This window comes from Periplaneta americana, chromosome 2 (assembly GCF_040183065.1).
Source record: "Periplaneta americana isolate PAMFEO1 chromosome 2, P.americana_PAMFEO1_priV1, whole genome shotgun sequence".
Taxonomy (NCBI): Eukaryota; Metazoa; Arthropoda; class Insecta; order Blattodea; family Blattidae; genus Periplaneta; species Periplaneta americana.
The window spans coordinates 115,347,373-115,372,261 of record NC_091118.1 but is presented as its reverse complement, the minus strand read 5'-3'; the positions used below and the strand labels follow the sequence as shown (position 1 = coordinate 115,372,261).

Sequence of the window (24,889 nt, the reverse complement as noted above, 5' to 3'; positions counted from 1 at the left end):
TCTGAATCCAGGCTTAATTGCATTTTATAATTCACCCCCCCCCACCCCAAGCCACACCCACTTTGAAATTTCAAATGGCATCTCTATATTTTTATACTTAAACTAGCCATACCCGTGCGCTCCGCTGAACCTGTTAGAAATAAATATAAAGTAATTACATAATTAAAATAGGACGTTTGATCCAGGGAACATTCGTGTTTGATAGAAGGATAAATCGTTTAATACGTTACTTAATTGAAATTGTATTTAAATAATTAAATTGCGATCATTTTGGTCCAGAGAGCACTCATTTGGTGCAATGACAATAACTTTAACATGTTTCTTATTTGTTATTACATGCAACTATAGTTTAATGAAGATTGACATATCATTTAGTTTTAATGTGTAAACTTTATATTACTTGCTATATGGTTTCATTGAATTATGGTAATAACTTAATTTTAACCATTGTTTTCTACGTCTTCAGTAAATGGCGCTTGGCCCACTATGGTTCTGAACCCTTCAAATAACTTAAATAGTGATACAGCATAAACAGTGATATGTAATTATATTTCTTTCTTTCGAAAATGTAAGAATTCACGATCTCCTATGTACCATTGCCATGGAATGAATAAATGTGTTTTTTCTTCCTACTCAAAAATTTTATATTTTGCACATGAGAATTACTGCAGGAACAACAATGCTACAATCTGAGGCGGCGGTGAAAACGTATTGTATTGTTATTTTAAAAGTCTATCAGACCTACCAAATTTTGCATAGAATAAAACTTATCGGAAATCATTTTTAAAGAAACTTTTGTTATGTAACATTTTTCACAAAAAAAGCAATAATAAGCGAGATATTTCGATTTATTTAATTCAGGCCCCGTTAAATGAGGTATTTTGAATGTCATATAGCCTAAAATCTAAATTACAACGAATTTAATTTAAATTTCAATTTTCATCGAAATCCGTTAAGCCATTATCGCGTGAAAAGGTAACAAACATCCAGACAGACATACAAACAAAAATTTCAAAAAAGCGATTTTCGGTCTCAGGATGAATAATTATACATGTTAACACCAATTATTTTTGGAAAAGCGAAAATTACCAGAAAATTTTCGGTTACATATTTATTATTAGTATATATTATATTATATTATATTATATTATATTATATTATATTATATTATATAAAAAGTGCGTTGATAACGGATGTACTCCGATAAGAAAGTTTTTAATTTGTTGTGGGGGCTCTTGAATCTCAGAAGCAACAACTTTTACAACAGCGCAACATAATCTGCTTGGCTCATTGCCCAATTTTTTTGCATTTCATTTATTGCATATATAGTCTATTTTAACACGATTCGATTGAGCATAGTTAAAATTTGAATTATAAAATAATGGATTGCTAAGCTAACGTACTATTACTGCATACTAAATCAATACACTCTCGTTGTTCGTTAATTCTCTGAGATTAAAATGAGTGTATACGTAAGTATTATTTTAAGAAATACAGAAAACGAATGTACAAAATAGCCTATCAAATTTTCTGTGCGTAAGAAGCTATTTTAATCTTACCTGTCCTCGATTTACTAAGAAGTTACTGTAATAACATTACAGTATAGCAGTATGTCCATCAGAGAAACTACACTTTCCAATGGTGAAATAATAATTAATTATACAAATCGGTTAATTTAGCTTCCGATATTACTTCATACAAACACAGAAACATTCTCTGTAGGCTAAGTTCAATAGCTTTCGATTGTTGCTGTCCAAGGCCCCTTTTTCGATTGTTGTTGTCGTCCAAGGCCCCTTATAGACGAAGTCATTTGTTATTTCATTGCACCGTCTTAGATGTTATTTTAATATTAAAACTCATTTATCTCATTAAATATCAGTCCTATCAAAATTTTGTAAAGAATAAAACTTATCGGAAATCATTTTTAAAGAAACTTTTGTTATGTAACATTTTTCACAAAAATCAATAATAAGCGAGATATTTCGATTTATTTAATTCAGGCCCCCTTATAAGCCCCCTATTAAATAAAGTATTTTGAATGCCATATAGCCTAAAGTCTAAGTTACAACGAACTTAATTTATATTCCAATTTTCATATAAATCGGTTCAGTCATTATCGCGTGAAAAGGTAACAAACATACAGACAGACATACAAACAAACATTTCAAAAAAGCGATTTTCGGTTTCAGGGTGGTTAATTATGTATATTAGGACCAATTATTTTTGGAAAATCGAAAATTACCAGAAAAATTTCGGTTACAGATTTATTATTAGTAAGTATAGATATGAAAGAGCATTCAATTGTTTATACACCTCATTCATTTGTTTTCGCAGCTTTTGTTTTCCATCGTCGCCTGGCAACCTGTATTTGTGTTATTATCGGTTGATTGTAGGCTGAAAACACAGATTATTTTGTGTAATTTCCTAAATTTAGTCAATAAGGATGATTTATATTCTCTCTTGAAGGTTATACACCATTTTCAAAATTCACAAACACAACTATTACGTACATGAAATGTTGAATACGTTTTTGTAGCTTCTTTCTCTTCAGCGTTAATCAACAACAATCCAGGTTACCAGGCGACGGTAGAAAGTAAAAGATGCAAAAACAAATGAATGAGGTGTGTAAGCAATTGAAGACATTATTACAAAAACAACCCTTGTCAAAATTGCTATTTTTCAGGAGAAAAATAAAAGTAAATAGAACGCTACAAGTCAGCTGTTTCCGTACAACTGGTGTTTATTCTTGTGGCTATTGCACCTGATATGGATCATTTTTGGAGTCTATAAACCTTTTTAAATAGTAGAAAATGTGTCCTTAAATCAATTTCATTAAAATGACTGGGGCTGTTTTTGTAATAATGTCTTCAATTGAATACTCTTTCATATTTAAGTGTATAAATATAGGAGTGCCATTTGAAATTTCAAAGTGGGGGTGACTGGAGGGGGTAAAATCTAAAATGCATTTAAGCCTGGTTTCAGACTTCTCCCTCAATATCTAAATAGACGTGTTTTTGTTTAAATTAAATTCAATTTAAATAATTAGTTATTTAGACTGGAAAGTTTTGAAATGAAAGCCCTGTATACATGCCAGTGAGTAACAGATAAATGTGCTATGCATGCGTGTACTGTATGTAAAGCTGCGGTTGGTCCGTGTCTTGTCAACACCTGTCCCTACTGTCCCTGTAGCCACTCCCTGCTCTTTTATTGTCTTCCACCTGCGCTGAGCTCATAAAGCTGAGGAATCCGAAATCGAAACGACGAGCTGCTGCTGTTATCTGGCGGCCATCTCACGAGAATCGCGGGATTCCACGCGGCCCATTAATTCCCGTCCTCCGCCCCCTCTCCACACTTGACTCACATGTTCCATGGCTACTGGAGGCCAGCCTAACGGTGCGCTTCCCGCAGATCAGTCAGTAGTGTGAGCTTATTGGACAGAGCGCCTGGAAGGCAACTTTGGTCTGTGTACATCCTTCTCTTTGCCATGATTATTCCACCACTGCACCATAAAGGCTCATTCACAATGAAAATTAAACATAACGTAAGCGCTAACTTCAGAATGTAAACGTTACGGTAAAATCACATCATTCATGATGGGGACATAAACATATCCGCAAAGATATTTGATAATCATGGAAACATAACAACGATGCCATTTCCTCATATTCTGTCTTATATTTCTGCGCTCCACGATTCTGTACTGTTTGCAAATCACGTAAGCATAAACATGAAAGTTTGGAGTTCGCAAATTTTCATGTTAACGTCTAACGGTAATGTTAATGTCAGTATTTATGTGAATCATTGTGAATGATTCCATTTGATAACCTGGCCGCAAACTTCTGTGTTTACGTTACGGTTATGTTTAATTTTCATTGTGAATGGGCCTTATGTCTGTTGGCTCTGTATTTAATTAAGAATTATGCCTGTAATAATGTAGCAATTTAAATCAAATTGTATGGATGTTATGGGAAAAAGGGTATTTATATTTATACATACATTTTTGGCTGCAATTCCAATGATTATAGAACGGAAGAAAATTTAATTTCAAAATTCTTGCTTAAATATAGCCTCAAAGAATAGAATTGAACCAAATAAACGAAGGTTATACCAGCTTGAATGTTACATTATACGATATAGAGTGGAAGTGGAATAAACTTACAGATTGAAAGGGACGATAGGGTATACTTAAATTAATAGAAAACCTATCCTATTACGTTTTGTGATTAAATGCACGGTTCATAGGAAAATTAAGTTTGAAGTTTCAGCAGTCCGGCAACATCGCCGCTAACACACTATTCGTGATACATATGTAAGAGGTCAACGAACTTGATGTGTCTCGGTAGGTGAGCTGCTCTCTGTCTCGACCTTGCCACTTATCGCATCGTGCAGTGGCTTGAAATTAGAAGTTTTAAAAATTAAATTTACACGAAAACCGTCCACGCTATTGAAATACGCCAGAGGGATAAATTATTCTTTATTAGATGTTCTATCGATATGGACAAAAACCACGATCCTACTCGCAATAGTTACCGAAGAAGATATTGTTAAACATTTAGGAAAAAACTTTTTTTCTAAAAAAACTATGAAATTTCCACCAATATGATATTATAGTTTTTTGTTATATACAACATGAGCTATTCGCTCTGAAAATCTGCAGTGTTATTCCACTTCCACTCTGTATATGTATGATCCCATGAAATTGGGACAATTCACTATGGTTAAAAATTGCAGATGATGTCGATGGTGATTTATTTATTTATTTAATATGACCTATTGGAAAGGGCACAGGCTAGCTGTCCATCAAAGCACCTTTCTTACATAAATATAAAAGAACAATTTTACTTTACTTACAATAAACTGATAATGATTTACATGAACGGTAGTTATAAAGTAAGAATGCAGCTCAGCCATTTTCAACCGGTGTGCCGCGGGAAAATGAATATAATAAAGGTTGTTGAAATCAATTGGACGAATGAAAGTGAAAACTGTAGTAAAAAATGAGCCCATAAGAGTAAACATTCAGCGAATGCGGTACAAGTGATCATTCAGTATAAACACATTCCCTCCTAAAACGGTAGAATGGATGAGAAGGTCTTTTAGCCTTAATCCTGTCAGATTAATTAGGCTAAATAAAAAATAAATAAATAAAATAAATAAATAAGTAAATAAATAAAGTAAATAAATAAATAAATACGTACATACGTAAGTAAATAAGTAAATAAATAAATAAATAAATAAATAAATAAATAAATAAATAAATAAATAAATAAATAAATAAATAAATAAATAAATAAATAAATAAATAAATAAATAAATAAATAAATAAATAAATGAGAGGTATGGGTTTTTATGAATCAGTATTGAATTAAAGTAAGAAATTTATTGAATCGATATATAAATTGTAGGATACCTTAATTTGTAGTAGGAGCCAACAGCAGAAAAAAATTTAGTTATTCCAAAGAAAAACAAAGCTTAGCTTCCTTGTTATTGACAAAATTCTCCATAGTTTTTCCGGTTGCAGAAAATGTATTTAATTTTTTGGTATTATTTCACTATACTGCTTCTACTCTTTCGGGATACATTTCCATTTCATTGCCCATTGTAGTATCCAATCAGGCAATCACTCATTGCCAGCATTTGACTCTTACGTTATAAGCTTTATCTTACCTTTTTATTTTGGTTTCGTTTTGAGATCCCAAAATTTATCTGCTTTTTATTTAAATATGTAGTTGCCATTATTTTTTATTCTTGCTGTGTCACTTCTATACTTGTAGTTACTACAGAACAGGCGAATCCTGAAATTTACTTCTCTGTCAAGGTAGAGCAACGATAGCAGTTTATAGCCGGTATTTAATAATACTTACATTTGGTGTTGCTAACAAATAATTTTTATTTACACATCTAATTGCACTCGTAACTAGCGGTTACGGAAAGCAATTTAATCCATGTTTACAATCCTAAATCAGAAATTTGTCGAGACCAGATTCCAGTATCAACGGAAACGGAGATATCCACTGCGTTTGTCGATGCTGCCTAATGAAATTACGAAGGCCGATGCTTTATTGCAATGCAGAGCACGCTCGCTGGATAGAGACGTCGTAGCAATTTATGGATACTGCGCGTAGAGCCAGTACTCATTATTCTCAATTCAGAGGTGATAAAATGACCATCACTGCAAAGAAAATTTATGGAACTGGCAAATTACGATCCCGGAAAAGGAAACTGATGTAGGATACTTGGGGTTTGCTTTCCTGACCTACTGAATGTTGATTTCACTGACCGTAACATAAGGATATATTGCTTTAACAGTAAAGGTGCTCGTGACAATGCAGTAGTTCCTTTCCGAAAAGCAGATACGGAAAATTCATTCTCAGTATGTATGTAAGAATTTGAGCTCTCATACGCAGAAGTAGAAGATATTTCTTAATTATTCTGCAAAATACAGTGCTGTTTCCCATCTCTGATAACGAATTTGAATGATTTCATGTGCGTCAGGAGGCATATGACAGCTGAACTGTGGCGCGAGGTGACAGACCAGTAGTGAGTGATCTCATAGCCAGGGTGCACGGAGCAATAATTTCCAAGAAAATCGAGCCTTTTTGAGAGGGGTACATAACAACCCTTTCCAATGCCAAGTATAGTTAAGTGAAAATAAAAGAAACCTGCAATAAACGAGGTTTCGTTATTTCCTAGAAAGATATCTTCTGTGTACTTAATAAGATTGGTAAAGTTCGAATGGAATTAATTTGTATCATCTCGTGGGGTGCGGCGACTTGTGACGGGGGGTGGATTTGCTTGCTTTTTCCACTTTGGCAAAACTCGGATGAAATTAATTCTAGACTTATTAGGCACATACAAGATACCTTTCTTGGAAATACCGAAACCACGTTTCTTTGCAGACTTCTATGATTTTCACGTAACTGTATCGGAAAGATTTATGTACCTCTCCCAAAAATGCTCGATTATCTTTGGCATTGCTACTGTGATACATCGTGCACTCTGATTATGAAATCACTCAGTACTGGCCTGCCACCTCTTGCCGCAATTCAGCTGTGTGTGATTACTGACGCACATGACGTCATTCAAATTCGTTATCAGAGATCGGAAACACACCTGTATAAAAATATTGTGTTTTGAAAAAGAAATAAAATACGAAGGTTATCCGGAAAGTATCTTGCGTTAGATCGTTATGAAAACATACATGTTGTTGCAGACTTTTTTGATACACAACTTGAAACAACATTAAATTATTTTTTAAAATAATCTCCAACTCCATAATAATAATAATAATAATAATAATAATAATAATAATAATAATAATAATAGTAACTTGTTACGTTGGGTGGACTCAACACCACAATTAAGAATGGGCACTGGGAATTCACCTGCGTTTTTTTGCTCTTAGGGATTTCCGCAATTAATAAACAATGGCATACCGGTACTTGTTACAAGTTTTTCTTGCTACCAAGACGTCTAGTGCTGTTTTCGAACTGGATAGTGTGCATAATCAAAGTGAAGGCAACTTACTTTTTGATTAATATTTTATTAAAGCTATCAAAAGAGAAAATGTCATTTAGGATCTCTTTGGAGATAAATTTAAATAAATATAAATTTAAACGCATAAAAATTATAAAAAATATACATTTTCAATAATTTTACGATAAGCATACTTAATTTATTGAAGGGATGAATATTTTCTGGTTGTATATGGTTATTTCCATCCATTTCATAAACTGTAATTAAGGACTACTTTAGATATGGAATCAAGGAAAAGGTAATGAATTTAGGAATATTTCAAAGGAAATAGCTCCGTTAAAGTCAAATGTAAACTTCTAAGACATGTCGGTTATGAGTGGGCACCATAACTAGTCTAAGATCGCAAGTTAAAAAACTAGCAGCTACTTCAGTCAATTAAAATCTCTACTAAAGGACGGGGAGAGCCCATATAAAAAATCTGTATACGGCACGCATAAAAGCGGGGTTTCATTTGACTACAGTAGAATAATTTTGGTCCTATTTTACACAAAAATAATCATTACAAAGATATTGAAATATGCTATATTTTGAATAATTTTAATGATCGTATCAGATATCCAATAAAATTAACGAATGCATAATACAAATGTATCGAATGAGCCATATAAACATCGTAGAGTAAAAAATTAATTAAACTAGTGTATTGCTTTTATGTGACACTAAGAAGTAGTAAATGATCGAATTGTATCCCTTTGTGATGTTCGTTTCATTCTTATTTGAAGATGTAATTAAGAAAAAAATAAGAGCATGCCTCAAGTATAATCAAAGAAAATATTTCTTCTTATATACTGTATATGTTTAAATGTTAAAAAAATCTTGCTTCTGGTGATTTCGAAATGAAGCATTACTCTAATGTATTAAGTACGGTTTCAGAATTTTTTTTTTGCTATGAAGTTAAGTACACATACAATTTAAAGGAACAGTTAATTTGTGACATCACCTTACCACGCCCAACTCCTCTCCTTTCACAACCCTACCGAATCGATTTTTTGCTAGAACATACTATACTACGCTCATTACATGTAGCGTAACTGTATCGTAATGACATACATTAAAGTTCTGCTATTCATTATGTTATTGCAAATATCGATTTCCAACTAAGCATAGCCTATGCGATATTGATTAAAATCCTACGCGCAACATCCCGTAAGGCTTGAGAGCACCAATCCAAAATGACAGGCGCGAGTTTTGAAAGTGACATCGATCGAATCACTCAAATGAACATTAACCCACTTCAAACATTCCAGTGGGAGCCATTCCCCAGATAAATTTCAGAAACTGCATAATCAACAATATGTATTGAAAATAAAATACATTCTGTTCATGTTATTTTAATATTATAATAAATTGAGTTCATTTCTGTGTTTTAATGTGTATTGCTTTTAGGTTAAAATCCCCATACCAAGCCCTGAAAAAGTCAATAAATACGGCGTACACGCCTACCATCTTTTGTACTATTCGGAAACATGCTGAAAAGACACTCACACTTATACCATCTGTTGCAACAGTCGAGAACACGCTGAAAATACGCACATGTTCACCATTTTAGTATCACTAAAGTAACAAGGTAAGATATGTGTAAAAACTCAAAACTTAGGCATTTAATTATGGTCGAACAAAAATAGTCTTATGCATCTTGCCTATAATAGTAGTTAAAACGCTCTGTGAAAATTATGAAACTCGCTTACTTACGTTCGTTTCATAAACATACTCACTTCTTAATTAGTACCATTATAGGCTCGTTGCATAACATACTATTGTATTCGCCTTTCCCAATGCCAGCGTCCCTACCAACTCCCATATATAGTTACAATGCAATACAACTTTTCTATACTCGTATTTCTGGAAAGGTTATACCTTCTTTCAGTTAATATTTTCTTGTACGGTAAAAACTATGAAGTTGCAAAAACAGGAAAATGAAGTAGACAGCAAAATTGATGCTCGAAACCCATTTGACACATTTATTTATATGTATATAACTAGACATTGGAAACACTGAATAGTTTTTCAACGGATTCGAAAGAATGATAAAGTAGTGAAATGAGTACGGTACGACTTATTTTGTTTTGGTTTCTCGAATTCACTGTCGCCATGATTTCAAAAAGGGAATTTCGATATTTCACTTGCCTTTGGGAATCCCAGAATATTGATGAAATAGGTTACTTGGGTTTATCGAATATTTCCTAGAAAAGATCTCTATTCTATTGTATTTTCTTATAATATCTGGAAAATCCGGTTGAGTGGTAGTTACAGAAATTTTAAAGGAGGAGAAATATGGTTCATAATATAAAAACAAGTATTAAGATTTTTATGAACAGGGGTTGGGTAACTCAGTTGATAGTGCAAGACGCTACGGACTGGAAGGTCCTGGGTTCAAGTCCGTGCAGCGGCTGGATTATTTTTGTTGCATAATTTTCAGAACGACCCCGAAGTCCACTCTGCCTCATGTCAGATTGAGTACCGGGTCTTTCTTGGGGGTGGAAAGGTAGTGGAGCGTGGTGCTAACTACACAATTTCGTTCCAGTGCCTAGGCCATGGAAATGTGGAGCTGGACTTACCTTTTTCCTATTGTGACCACAAGATTGCATCAAAAACTTCGTTTTAAATAATAACAAACAGTTCATGAGAAATCTTTGATACTGGATTGCAAGAAGAACGCTTAATAATCACTGTGTGATGGGAAGAGATCTGCACTGTACAGGACTGAAATGACGTGCACATTTCGTGTTTGCGTAATCGGTTTTCAGCCGAAGCGGTGAGGATGAGTTGAGCAATTAAGAATTAGCGAAAATGAAATGAAATAAACCACGTATGTAATAAGTAGTTTTAAAAGTTAAAAAAATTAAATTATTTATACTGTATGCATTTTCATTTAATTGTAAATATCTGACCTGGACTTTTAAAAAGAACAGAATAAAGGAATGTTTGTTTCAAAAATAAATTAAAACATCATTTAGAATAAGTCAGCCGAGATAGCTCTGTTGCAGCGCGTCTGCCTTCACACTAGCCGGCCCGGGTTCGATTTCCGGCGGGATCAGAGGTTTTTGTGTAAAATTTCTACTGCAGTGGCGGTGTATAACTTCTAGTCACTAAATTGTTCACCAATATGCTTGGGTTAAATCCAAAATCTCTTCGCAGTTCATATGAAGAGAAGGCTTATGTCACTGTTGATAGTGTTTCGTCCGTCGAGTTGGGACGTTAAGTCTGGCGGTCCCTTGTTGTTATTCGACTGGAGTAGGTTACTTGCTGACACCGGATTTTTCTTTCTCCTTTCCTCATCTATATCATCATACTCACCCATTCCCTATACTACAATAAATTACACGAACACTTAAACAAACACTCACCCTAGTACACGACATAATTCTCCACAGTTACACAACATGAATAGCGTGACCCGCCGAAGTGGTGTACAACTTGAAAATGGGTCACAGTCCTGCCATCTATCCACAACATGCGGAACCCGAATCACAGAAGTAGGGTGGACGTTGGATACATACAATTTTTTAGAATAGGCTAAAGGTGTCTGATACTGCATTAAATATTCATTGTATACAGTAGAAGTAAATAAACTGACTTCTGTCTGAATGTTGCCATTACAAGGATCATTCAAGAGGGCTTCACGATCCACTTCTACGACGTGTCCATTAATGATTTATATGATATGTTTTATAATGGGACTCTAAATGGAATTTTCTAAGAGTTGTTATAGGCCTATATTTTTACATAAACTGAACACTGTGGCCAATTTTCTTCCCATAGAGGATTCCACTGGGACATTGAGCGTTATTTACGGAGGAATGGAATTGGATTTTGGATGAACATTTTGATTTATATATATATATTTTTTTTCGATTTATTATTTGTTTTTTCCTCTTTAAAATGATATAATAGATATAACTATACTAAAGTTGTTTCCGTTTTAATTTTTCGATTTTCTGAGAAGATGAATACAAGTTTCAATTTTAACGCTCATTGTCCAAAAAATTTAGGATTTTGGGCCGAAAATTATTAATTATTTTATTTTCGAACATATTCTTTGATTTTTCTTCATTTAAATCGTAAATTACATATCATTATACTAAAATTATATCCATGTTCATTTTTTGTTCAGTTTTTTTCTAAGGAGAGGGCGTAGTATATTTACAGGCGTATAGGGTAAAGGTTGGTAAATTGTGATACTAATAATATTACGATAGTTCTTTTTGAGAATTTTTTACAATTTTACTGAGCGAGAGAAAGACCGGTTTTGTGCAGAAACTTGTCCATGAACATTCCCTTAATACGTTGACGCAAAAAACCGATCTTCCTCTCGCTCAGTAAAATTGTAAAAATTACTCAAAAGTAACTATCATAATATTATTAGTGTCACAATATTACCAACTTTTACCCTATGTATTATTTGTATGTTTTTTCTATAAGTTTAGTTTCTTCACACAAAAACCGTATTTCCTCAGCTTCAATTTAATTTAGAAAGCTGAAATTTTCAAGAATTGTTCATAAGATATTTTACATGTACTGAAACATTTTTTTTAATTTGTTAAATTTTTGGAAATGTAACATGGGGAAATCTACTGAAAATCGTCGAAAAAAATATAAGAACGGGGAAAATTGTTTCTTAATAAGAAAATAAATTAAAGCAATACTACTGTTTCTGCATTAAGTCAAGTTAAATGTACATGAGCTGTTTAGCTGCAACAGTCTTCGAGATGAAGTTCCATGTGACGTGATTTAAAATTGTTAAAATTGGAAGTTTCGCTTTCCCTTAATATCACTCGCACTTGTCGTACTCTAACTGACTCGCAAAACCTCTTCTTCTATAAAATATTAAATGATTATGTACTTTAATTCCCTTTTTAAGTGCTGTAACCGATATTTATCGGACCACTGACTTAAACAAAACAAGAAATTCAAGAGCGCCTCCAGGTTAGGTAATCTTGAGAACGTTGCACACGATTGTTTTCACTCAATGCACACAATGCTAATACACACGAATGTTCATCTTTGGATTACAAGTTATCGTTACCACATATAGAGTACATTGAATCAATGTTACAAAATAAATTTCCGATTGAAATAAGTTCTTCTATTTTTTTCCATGACAATGTGTTTGGGATGGGAAAGAGGGTTAAAAATAAATAACTTTTAGTCACGTGTTAATCGTTTTATTCGATGCGGCGGTGAATGGAGAATGCACAACATACACAAAAGTCCTCGCTATTAGTGTCTACGTTTGTCCGGTGCACTGTACTGACTAGACTGGGCTACCTACACCGTGTCAGATATAGGTTCCTAACTATTGCTTTATTACATAAATATAGGAAAAGATACAGTTTTTATTTAACAATCGCTTTAATATACAATATCGTGAGCTTGTGGAAAGACAAACATGGAGCAATGGTGAAATAAAAATGACGCGTGGGACCAAGTGTCAGATGACGGCTTTATCGACATACTCTGCTATATATTTCAACTAACTGAATCTCGGTTGCCTTTGTAGTCAAAAGGGCAGTTAAATAAGAACTTTCTACTAACTTAGAAAACACTCGAAGAAAACTTGCTCCATATTCATCTTTTCCATTAGTGAGAAGCCACAAAGTATTAGACATAGTAAGTTTAAATTTCATTTTGTTGCACATCTGCTATTCATGTCAGTCCCTGTGCAGGTATTGAGCTTCGCTATACATAATGAACCCATATTACAGACCTTATGTTATCTCTCATCCAAAGAAGACACAAGTTGGATGAATTAAACACGGTGTAAGTACCCAAAATTTTTGTATGAATATTATCACCATGACAACTTGAAGTGTTGTGTAACGTAATGGAATTGATCTCATGAACTCTCTGTTAACAACCCACAGTGACGTGATCAAGTCACGATAAAGTCAATATAATCGTCAGTGGTAGTACTATGAGGTCTGAAGTAAGCAGCTTCAAAACCGCAGTGTATTGTTTTTTTACAAAAATAGTCCTTATAATTGTTATCTTTGTAAGAGAGAAAAGCCGGGAGGTCTCTACTGTAACATACGTTTTCAGTTTATATGTAGGCATATAGGCCTATTGTTTCATACAGAGACGATAATGACCCAAATTTATCAACCATTTCTCAACTATTATAAATTCAATCTTTGCTGACCATTATCTTCATATGCAGGTATGTTGGTATCCCAAATAGCAGAGCAAGATAAGTTTTATTGAGCAGTCTGTTTATCCATTCTAAGCAGAAGAACTAATATACTTCGTTTGCTATAAAGCAGCGGTCGGCATTTCTTTACTCACGAGTCAACCCCTTAATATGCAAGCAGGGCGGAGGGTAAGGCATGATCTCCTTTCCCTTAGATATCACTTGTTCTTTCAAAGTTAAGCAGTTTGAGCATATAGGGTGGCTTCCGATCACTGATAACGAATTTGAATGAGATCATATGCGTCAGAAGTTACACGACAACTGAACTGTGGTGCGAGGTGACAGATCAGTAATACTAATGAGTGATCTCATAGTCAGAGTGCACGGCGACTCACAGCAGAAATTCCTAAAAAAAAATCGAACCTTTTTGGGAGGGGTACATAACAACCCTTTCCAGCGCCAAGTACAGTTAAGTGAAAATAAAAGAAACCTGCAATAAACGAGGTTTCGTTATTTCCAAGAAAGACATCTTCTGTGTACTTAATAACATAAATAAAGCTGGAATGCAATTAATTTGTATCATCTCGTGGGGTGCGTCAACTTGTGACGGGGGGTGGATTTGCTTGCTTTTTCCACTCTGGAATTAATCCCATCCGAGCTTTGCCAATCTTATTAGATACACACAACATATCTTTCTTGGAAATAATGAAACCATGATTTTTGCACGCTCCTATGATTTTCACGTAAGTGTACTTGACATCGAAAAGAGTTGTTATGTACCCCTCTCAAAAAGGCTCTATTTTCTTGGGCATTGCTACTGTGATACACCGTGCACTCTGATTATGAAATCACTCACTACTGGTCTGTAACCTCTCGCCGCAATTCAGGTGTCGGTCGGTGTGATTCTTAACGCACATGACGTCATTAAAATTCGTTATCAGAGATCAGAAACAACCCTGTATTCCCTGTCCGTCCCTGCGCACTGAAAACTTGCAATAGTGAAGTTTGAATAATTTCAAGGAAAAATGTCTATGTTCTGTTCATATTTGTCGAGTATGGCAAATTTCGATATTCGCCGATTTTCGCTCTGCAAGAGGAGGCCTGTCGTGTTTGTGTTCCGCCTTGTTATAAAATATTGGCTGTCCTCACTCCTTCTCCTTCAGGTTTTAACCGCTTAAGAATTTTAGAACTGATAATGCGATTAATTTTTCATCTAAAATAAGACGAAATTCGTAATATATTGGTTGTCCCTCTCATGTTCGAATATTGCAGGACACTAAAACAAACAATGTTAACATCACTAAATGGAACTGATATGCTTTATCTTTCTCATTGTAACTATTAACCATTATGTTTTGTCTTTCCATTTTAATCTATTAAACTTTCGCATGATTTAAGTCATTCACCAATTTTTAATCTGTGTCGCTTGAAATACGTTCATTTGGTTTAAGTTTTATTTCGACATACACTTTTGAATTCCTTCATACAGTTATCCTACATCACATGTGTCTAAAGCCAAACTTGTTCTGCAGTAGTTATTCCACCAGCAACTTGCTGTCCTCATCTAGTGAAGTGAAGAATTCCACCCTTGAGGGGAGGATTCGTGAGGGAGAATTCATTTCCTCGATAATGAGATCGTGTGGGAATGGTGGTTAGCAGAGAAGTGGTCAATAAATTTTGTCTCGTGCCTACTCAAATAGAGACAGCGTTGTTTAATATGCTGTAAAACTATGACACGAAAAAACTAGACTTTTCTTTCTTTTCATAAATGATTGTAGCTCCTGTCAGCATTTTGAACTCGCGAGCCTCAGATCCTATGGTAACCACTAACTAGACCACAAATATTTTCTTCTCAAGAACAATTCTCTGAACAATAACATGGGTCACGTCGGAGCCTATCAGTTCTCTTCTGCTTGCCCTGTGCTACATTTTTGCCACTTTTCGTTTTACTACGTAATATCTATACTCGTTAAATTAATATAATAAATAACAGGAAAAAAAACCATAGACTTGGGTAGATAGACTGCATTCACCCGATGGAGGAATTTTTCAGCCGTAGTACTGTTTTACTGCGTACTGACTTAATTTTAATATTCAGGAGATCTCGAATATTTAAAATCATGTTCTGAAACTGCAGTGAATTCAACTGTTTCCGTAAGCATACACACCCTGTACAGGGTTGTTTCCGATCTCTGATAAAGAATTTGAATAACATCATGTGCGTCAGAAGTCACACGACAGCTGAACTATGGCGCGAGATGACAGACCAGTAGTGAGTGATCTTATAGTCAGAGTGCACGGCGACTCACAGCAGAAATTCCCAAGAAAATCGAACCTTTTTGGGAGGGGTACATAACAACCCTTTCCGACAGTTAAGTGAAAATAAAAGAAATCTGCAATAAACGAGGTTGCGTTATTTCCAAGAAAGCCATCTTCTGTGTACTGTACTTAATAAGATTGTTAAAACTCGAATGAGATTAATTTGTATCATCTCGTCGGGTGCGGCGACTTGTGACGGGGGTGGATTTGCTTGCTTTTTCCACTCTGAAATTAAACCCATCCGAGCTTTGCCAGTCTTATTAGATACACATAAGATGCCTTTCTTGGAAATAACGAAACGACGTTTTTTGCAGGCTCCTATGATTTTCACGTAACTGTATTTGGCATCGGAAAGAGTTGTTATGTATCCCTCCCAAAAAGGCTCGATTTTCTTGAGCATTGCTACTATGATACACCGTGCACACTTATTATGAAATAACTCACTACTGGTCTGTCACCTCTCGCAGCAATTCAGCTGTCGGTGTGAATCCTGACGCACATGACGTCATTCAAATTCTTTATCAAAGTTCGGAAACAACCCTGTAGTTACAAGTGTAGCTCCATAGTTGGTTGCTAGGCATCGCTAAATATCTAATGTTTCATGTTTAATAAACTAAAACATTAACTCGCTTCATGCCTCGTCTGTGACTCAAGTGCTAGCGCGCTGGTCTTCCATCGAGGCGGCCCGGATTCGATCCTCGGCCAGGTCGTGATGGAATTTATGGTGGGGAAAGTAGACGTTGCAGAGGATTTTTCTCGTGGTATTCCCTCTATCATTCCCTCTATCATTCTGCAACACTCCCAATCTCTCTCTCAATTCATCTATTATTTGCAATAATCTGGGATGAAATTTTTGCAAGTAGTACGGGATTTCCGATGCTGATATAGAAAGGGCTTGTTTCCTTGTTGGCCAGCAAGCTTGGTGCTCTGATGGGTACGCTGCTGGCTACCGTGTTTGTTACTACGTTAGTTACTGTTCATACGCAGCTGGCTTTTTTTCACAGTTCAAATTGGAAAATCATCTGTTGCTTCATCTGTTGCCAACACTCATGATGAAAAATAAACTAAACCGTGAGTGGAAAACAACTAAAGTCCTACATTAACAGTAGTAAAAGTCGTAATAAAATAATTAAACCAGAAGAGTAAAACAGCTAAAATCCGATATTTAATTGCTGCTTTGTAGAAACTAAGGAATACAGAAAAAAAAAAAAAACAGATTTGGTTGGAAAACAACGAACATGGCAACACGATTCCAGCGGTGATACTATATTATCATCTTTGGTTCCAAGCATACAAGCCAACACGAAAAATAGCAAGCAACATAATCTCTAAGTTCAGCATGATAGCTAACAAAACAGCCTCCAGCATGGCTCAGTCGGTTAAGGCGCTTGCCAGCCGGTCTGAAGTTGTGTGTATATATATCTATATCCTTGTTGCCGATTTAAAGTCAACTGAACTGTACGTACACACTATCTCTCAATCTTTTTTAATATTGGTTGGCCTGCTTATTCTCCAGACTTAAATCCATTGGACTTCCGTTTGTGGAGTCACTTAAAAACAATTATTATTTATTTACAACCTATTCCAAATATTGAATTACTTTTTGGCGTATGGCTTGCAATTTATCCAACATACCGCTGATATTTTTTTAAATAATACAATAGTCTACGACACGATAAATACAGGTTTCCAGTCAGGCTGAAGGTGGGCATTTTGAGCACTTCTTGTTAACTGTAAGCAGCTCCATATTACTGAAGAATAAACATTGAGCTATAACTTGAAACCAAGATTAAAAGGAGACAAATGAGTCGTCTGGAGTCAAACTGTATACTTTCTCCAATTATGTTATATGGGAGTAAGTTATGTTTCAGTGCAGAATTTCGCAGGAAATGTGATAAACTGCTCGTTTGGAGTCAAACTGGAATTTTCTGCCTTAACTTTAGTAGGATCTGGAGTCTAACTGCAGTAGTTTCTCGTCTTTTGTGACAAATCAAATGTTTGGTAAAGTGCAGTTTGATTCTAGGCGACTCAAACGTCGCCTTGCAGACGAAGAGACGTAAAAAAAGGTAAAGGTAAAGGTAAAGGTAAAGGTAAAGGTATCCCCGTAACATGCCATGAAGGCACTTGGAGGGCATGGAGGTAGAGCCCCATGCTTTCCATGACCTCGGCAGACGAAGAGACGTATCTGCAAAAAATAACTTTTAGAGATACGCCGGTTTTGAATACAACCTACATACGGAAGTATTCAAGACGGGCATATATCTCTAAAATCGATTTTTTTTAAGTCACATCTCTTTGTCTGGAAGCCGACAAAATGTTTATAGCCTGTATGAACTTTTATATTTTTTCTATCTTTTGTCCACTGATGAATTGGGTCTCACATGTTACGAAACACTATGTTTGGGTATAGGCTAATCTTTTTAGATCAATCCTCGTATGTGCGTACGTATTTATTTATTTGACATTGTTTATGTTGATTCTGGGACAGGTGAAGAGAAAATAAGTTCGAAGAAGTCAGCTACTGCCTGTGAATGCCATTGCATTAGTCTGATGTAACTGAGGAAAAAAATATCATGTAAAGGGGAAGGAGACCCAAACGCTGTGCAGTCTATCTACTCTAGTCTGTGTTGGTGTTGATAACAGAGAGTGCGATGTAGGAACTCGTTGCTAGTACAGGTCGCCGAAGCTCAGAGTCTGCGTCGTCTGCGCGTGGTGGTGGTGATGGTGGAGCTCGTCGGTCGCCGGCAGGCTGTTGCTGTCGCCCAGGATCACGGAGGCCGAGCCCACCGACGGTGGCCCGCCTCCACCGCCCCCAGCGCCGCCGCCCGGTGCCGACGGCTGCTGCTGCTGTTGACCACTCTCCTGACGCATCAGGTTCCGTCGCCACTTGGCCCGTGCATTCTGGAACCATACCTGTATCAACCGACAAGTTAAACTGTTTTCACTTCTCCTGTCTTACTGTCGTTTGTTAGTTTCGTCGTCGATAATCAACCTTCACTTTTTGTCACCCTCATCTGTCAGAATTGTCTCTACTTGTGTATAAAACATTGTGTGCACACCTATAGAGTATTCCACCTTAAGAAAAAAAGCATTGGTCTTACGGATCTTGGCTAGTACGCTGTTGCCGCAAGATGCCTCCGTTAGTAGAATGAGTGAGGTATAGTATCTCTATCTCACTCTCTTCCTGATACGTACAGTCTCAAGCAAGTTTATTGCACAACATAGGTACGTTGAGTCCGTTGAAATGATAAAAGCCTATTAATGCCACAATGATGCCTGCAAAAACATACATTATATTTTATATACATTATAACTAGACTTCGGATATTTAGGCCATTAACCAACTTTCAGAGTCCTCAACTAGGCTTTATAATGATCGAAAGTACACATTAAAATACAGTTTTAGGGACCTAAAAAGTTACTGCAATTACAAATAATAATAATAATAATAATAATAATAATAATAATAATAATAATAAAAGATTTTATTGGGTTAAGAAATGTTTATAATACAGACTTAAGATTATGTGCAGCACACGTTTACCGTTATTTAATGTTAAGAAGCGCTTATAATAAAAAATTGAAGATTATTTGCAGCATACGTTTTCTGTTATTAAAAATGTTAAGAAGTGCTTATAATACAAGTTTAGGATCATGTGCAGCACACTTTTTCCATTATTAATTTCACACTATAATCAAACAAGTACCTAAGATATATACCTAATGCCTTTGTTGTTTTGCTGACAGTTAAATTTTGTGTACTTTTTCAAATAAGCGTGATTTAACAGTGTACCACCCCTACTTGTCAGTTATGTTTTTCCGGAAATCTTTGGCAAGAGAGCGGAAGACTATTCCATCAATTTAGCTGTTACCCCGTTATTCGTAAATTAAATACATATGGTAATTTTAGAGGTGTAATACAATTTTAGCATACGAAATCGATCTAGTTCTCAATGAAATTATATTCTATGAATTAAACGATGCTAATTAATTCCCAGTTCTCAAGAAAAATACTTATAAATAGTTGCTAGCCTCCATATGTTCAATGCCATTTTCTTAAAGTGGAATCCTCTGTAGCGAAGACTGTAACATATCATTTTCTGAAAAGTATATGTTGGGATGGAAATGAAGTACAGAAATTATATTTAAGGCCTTCGCGATTATTAAGTTGCTTGGAATGAATTATAGGGACATTAGTCGCGTGGGGAGAATAGATGTTTAATATATTTTTTATAAATATAATTTTAAATATTGGGGATTCCACTGTATCCTGGAACTCAACACTTCCAATGTCTGGTTCCTCAAAACAATTGAAGAAAGATAATTCTTTGCTATTTCATAAGTATAAGACAAGCAATAAACTACAGTAAAATGAGACATCCGAATAATATGTACAGGATATTTCAGAAATCAATACACAAGCTTGAAAGAGTAGTCGAGGTGGCCAAGACAAACATATTTTGTCTGGAAATATAGAATCGGCGAAGAGGCATTATCCCGCTATGCAAACGACCAATTTATCAGCGAAGTACCTGAGTGTGACATCAGTCAGTTGATAAGGTTGTGTCTGTTTCAGCTATGGATTCCATCTTCCTACCAGTGCGTCTCAACGGTGATATTTACTTCCACATTTCCGGGAAAATCTCCCTTCTTTGCTTGAGGATGTGCTTTTGGTCGTGAGAGACAACACGTATGCTACTAGTACGATTGTTGTACAGATCATTGACGCATTAATGCTCGTCATCGTTTTAATGCCACCTTTCCCAACCGATGGACCGGTAGTGCTGGACCAATTGCTTGGCCACCTAGATCACCAGATACTACATTCTTGTGCTAATTTTTGTGGAAGTAAATAGACAATTTGGTTTTTACGCCACGGAAATCAACGGCGAAGAAGGCCTCCGTCACAGAATCAAAGCAGTAGCAAGTAGCAAAACAATCCGCAATACTCCGGCGATGTTGGAAAGAATGAGACCACCCTTGGAAAGCACTATGAGCTTTATTTGCAGATGACTGGAGGACATTGTGCAATTATAATTAAAAAAACAATTAAATTCTTGTGTTTTCTTTAACATTTTTTTTTATCATGATACGATTTGATCGTGATAACGAGCGACCACATGCTGCCAAACAAAATATGTCTCCCTTGACTTTTCAAACTAATCCTCTTAACTTGTATATTGGTTTCTGAAACACCCTGTGTATTAGTGTATTATAGTATAAATGTACTATGTAAAGGAGAAATATAAATAATTTATTCGGAATTAAAAATACTTTTAAATTAATAATAATAGAACTGAGAAGAAAAGTCCAATTGTTAAGTTATAAAATGAGTAGTTACAAGTTCTACGTAGTTGTACTCACGATGCTTCAGTATTTGAAGCCAGCGTGCGAACCAATATGGGGATAAGTGAAGGGCGCTGTAGTAACGGTGAAGAAGAAATTATATTAAAAGTGCTACGGTTGAACTAAGAGTATTTCAATGGTAGGATGTATTGAGTTATTGTTCATATTATTTGAGTATCTCCAGCAATTAGTTTCCATATGTAAGCAATAGCGAGAAATTATCTTTGCTCAGTTGTTTGGACTTGCCACACTTAACGAGCCTAACAGAATCGGCGATCTCTTTGCTCATATATAATTTTCCCTGATAATGGAATCTGTAAGTGGTTTCGAAACGTTGAAAATGTTAAGTTAGAGGGGACGGCGTAATATCCAAAAGTATATTTCTGATCACAGGAATACCAATCGTTACTCCACAGCGGTGGACTAGTTTTGTTATATAATTTGCATTATTCTCCCCTAATCTTGCAATACATTATAGTATAGGCATACTATGAAAAATATATATAGTGAGATCAAATAAATAACAAGATTTATGGAAAGCTATGTGATTACCTATTTCTGAGGAAATTTATTTAGAATAAAAAGTAAATTATACCAGAAAAAATCACCAGTGAGTCTTTGTAGAAGACTGTTATTGGTTGTAGAGAAAAGACAAGAAAATTCATGCTCTATGAAACTGGTTGCTATGCGGGTGACGGCAAATATCGAAAGAGTATCAAATGAATGTGGATTTATGTCGGGTCACAAGTTCCATGTGTTTGAATCTCTCGATGCATGCAGAATCACGTGAGTACAGGAGTTCATATTTCACCAATTCCTTGTTCCGCCGCCCGCGCGCAGGCATTATAATTGGAAGTCTGTATGAAAAATGAGCCACTCGGCCCATCGATCGCCAGTTAATTGGGAAGTCGCGCCCGGGGCCCGACCTGCTCGCCGTGTGGGAACCTGCCGTGTTGCTCCCGCTTGTTTACTTATGCATTTATTTCAGTTTCACATTGTTTACTGAGCTATTGCCGGTCAGACTGTGAGGCGTGACAGTGACATTCGATCCGCCATAGTCGCTATGTAACAGATGTGGCTGAGCCTTGTTAGTTAGAATTAGTTGACTGTATGTACAGTATGTATGCATGTAATGGTATGTATGTATGTACATATGTATGTATGTATGTATGTATGTATGTATGTATGTATGTATGTATGTATGTATGTATGTATGTACAGGGACATCATTTTATTTTTACTTCAATTTTTATTGTACCTGAGTTTTTTTAATGTACTTCACTCCCACCCCTTCTACTAATGAAGTTCCAACTGTCCTCCACACAGAACCAAGTAAACAGTACTGAGTTAGTGAGTATAGTACGCTCCAGGAATATGTTCGCGTTTTCCAGTGACGAAAGAGCTTTCAATATTGAATCATATTTTCGCACAGGTAGTCATCCGTTTGCCTACGTCGCATCCCGATTTCCCCCACCTACTTCTGCTCGCCCCACAGTGAAGACTAGTGGCTGGGCTGTCTTAGCTCTTTTCTGAAAACATTAATTTCTGTTAGGAATTGTACGTCTACGTAATATTATACAACTGTTTAAAATAACTTATATACAAGGGCCTCGTTAAGTAATTAACTGTCACGTGATTTCCCCCCTTTCTACGATCCTGCGACATAACCAGTTGGACGGACAGTAGATAGAATGTCTAAGTAAATTTATCTGTGCGGGTCGGGCAGAAGTGAAGATTGAATTTACAGTACGTACGGTACTCTTTTATAGAGTAGGTACAGAATTATTTCAACATGAGTTATTAGTAATAATAATAATAATAATAATAATAATAATGATTTATTTTAGCTGGCAGAGTTAAGGCCGTAAGGCCTTCTCTTCCACACAACCAGCAAAAAGTGTATATACATATGCATGAACTTACAAAGAATTCAACAATTTGATTTAGATGAGAGTTACATGTATACAAGAGTTATTTACGAATTAAACAACAAAATACTATGAACTATTAATTAAACACTGAAATAAATTGGGTAGCAGAATTAAACTAAAATACATTGCATGTTAATATATTTCAAATTATATTAGATAATAGAAAGAGATTATTATGAGACAATTTTGAAAATGCAGCACAATCAGGATGATGTCTAAAGAAAAAAAAGCAACAGTGTAGTCAGTAATATTTTAAATCAGTATGATTGGAGTGAAATGGTAATAAGGTTATCTTTTAAGCTGTTCTTAAAGGTGTTTGTTGTCTTGCAGCCCCTAATACTTTGTGACAAGGAATTCCATTGACGCGAGGTGGATATTGTAAAAGATGAGGAATAACAAGATGTTCTATGAAGAGGTATATTTAGCGTGCCACAGATAAGTGATCTGGTATTTACGTCGTGGTTAGAGTATAGATAAGAGAAACGAGACGAAAGGTAATTTGGTGTTGAGGTGTGCAGAATTCGAAAGAGTAAAGACAAAGAGTGTAAAGTTCTGCGTTCTTTAAGTCGGAGCCACGAGAGACTTGCGAAGGACGGTGATATGTGATCATATCGTCGGATGTTGCACACGTATCTGATGCACATATTCTGAGCTCGCTGTAACTTGACTGACAGTTCAGAACTTAGATCACTTAACAAAACGTCACAATAATCGAAGTGCGGCATTACTAGGGTTTGTACTAGGGTAAGTTTTAGTTGCTGGGGCAAGAAGTTTCTCAAGCGACTCAAAGAGTGAAAGGAGGAACAGATTTTCTTTATCGTTTCTTTAACTTGAAAATTCCAACTTAGATTATTATCAAAAAAGAAGCCAAGATTTTTTACGACAGATGAATAAGGGATTAGCGTGTTGTTAAGGGTAACAACTGAAAGATTACTGTTATTAAGGGAGTTAACTACACGCTTATGTCCAATAATTATGGCTTGAGTCTTACTTGGGTTAAGTGCGAGTCCGAAATTGGCCGCCCAAGTGGAGACAGTGGCTAGGTCACAATTTAACTTGTCAATCGATTCATTGATCGTATTGGGTCTGGAATGTATGTAAAGTTGTAGGTCGTCGGCATAGAGGTGATATCGGCAATACTGTAAGTTCTTTGATACGTCATTAATGTAGATAGAGAAAAGTAGTGGTCCTAATACGGAGCCCTGCGGCACTCCCGCCTTTGTGTATCGCCATTGGGAGAATTGATTATCAAGTGAAACACACTGTTGGCGGTCCCGTAGGTAGGAGTCCATCCAGCTCAAGGTATTGTCTGATAGGTGCAAAGTTTTCATCTTTGCAAGAAGCAAGTCGATATCAACAGAACCAAAGGCATTGCTGAAATCGAGAAGAGTTAGTGCAGTTACTTCATCCCTATCCATAGCTTCACGGATGTCCTCGGTCACTTTAAGTAGGGCTGTAGTAGTGCTGTGTCCATGCCTAAAACCCGATTGATAGTCATCGAGGAGTTTGTGTTCGTCGAGATAGTTCGTAAGTTGTCCGTGTACAATATGTTCTAATGCTTTTGAAAGAGTGGGAAGAATTGATATCGGTCTGTATTGGTTTACTGTAGAAGGTGTGTTAGATTTAGGTA

At 35.7% G+C, this 24,889-nt stretch overlaps 2 protein-coding genes across 9 annotated transcripts in view; one reads left to right on the top strand and one right to left on the bottom strand.

The window, feature by feature from the left end:
- The window catches only part of LOC138694527 (uncharacterized), a 431,371-nt gene that overhangs the window by 166,684 nt on the left and 239,798 nt on the right, over positions 1-24,889 (top strand). The gene's annotated exons all lie outside the window — the stretch shown is intronic.
- The window catches only part of LOC138694526 (LIM/homeobox protein Lhx9-like), a 196,121-nt gene continuing 183,732 nt past the window's right edge, over positions 12,501-24,889 (bottom strand). For 2 of the 3 annotated variants that reach the window (XM_069818336.1, XM_069818335.1), the window contains exon 5: positions 12,501-18,895. In XM_069818336.1, coding sequence (XP_069674437.1) covers positions 18,650-18,895 — 246 coding nt within the window. In that variant the 3' untranslated portion in view covers positions 12,501-18,649. The remainder of the gene's footprint in view (positions 18,896-24,889) is intronic. The other variant, XM_069818337.1, reaches the window with a different exon arrangement.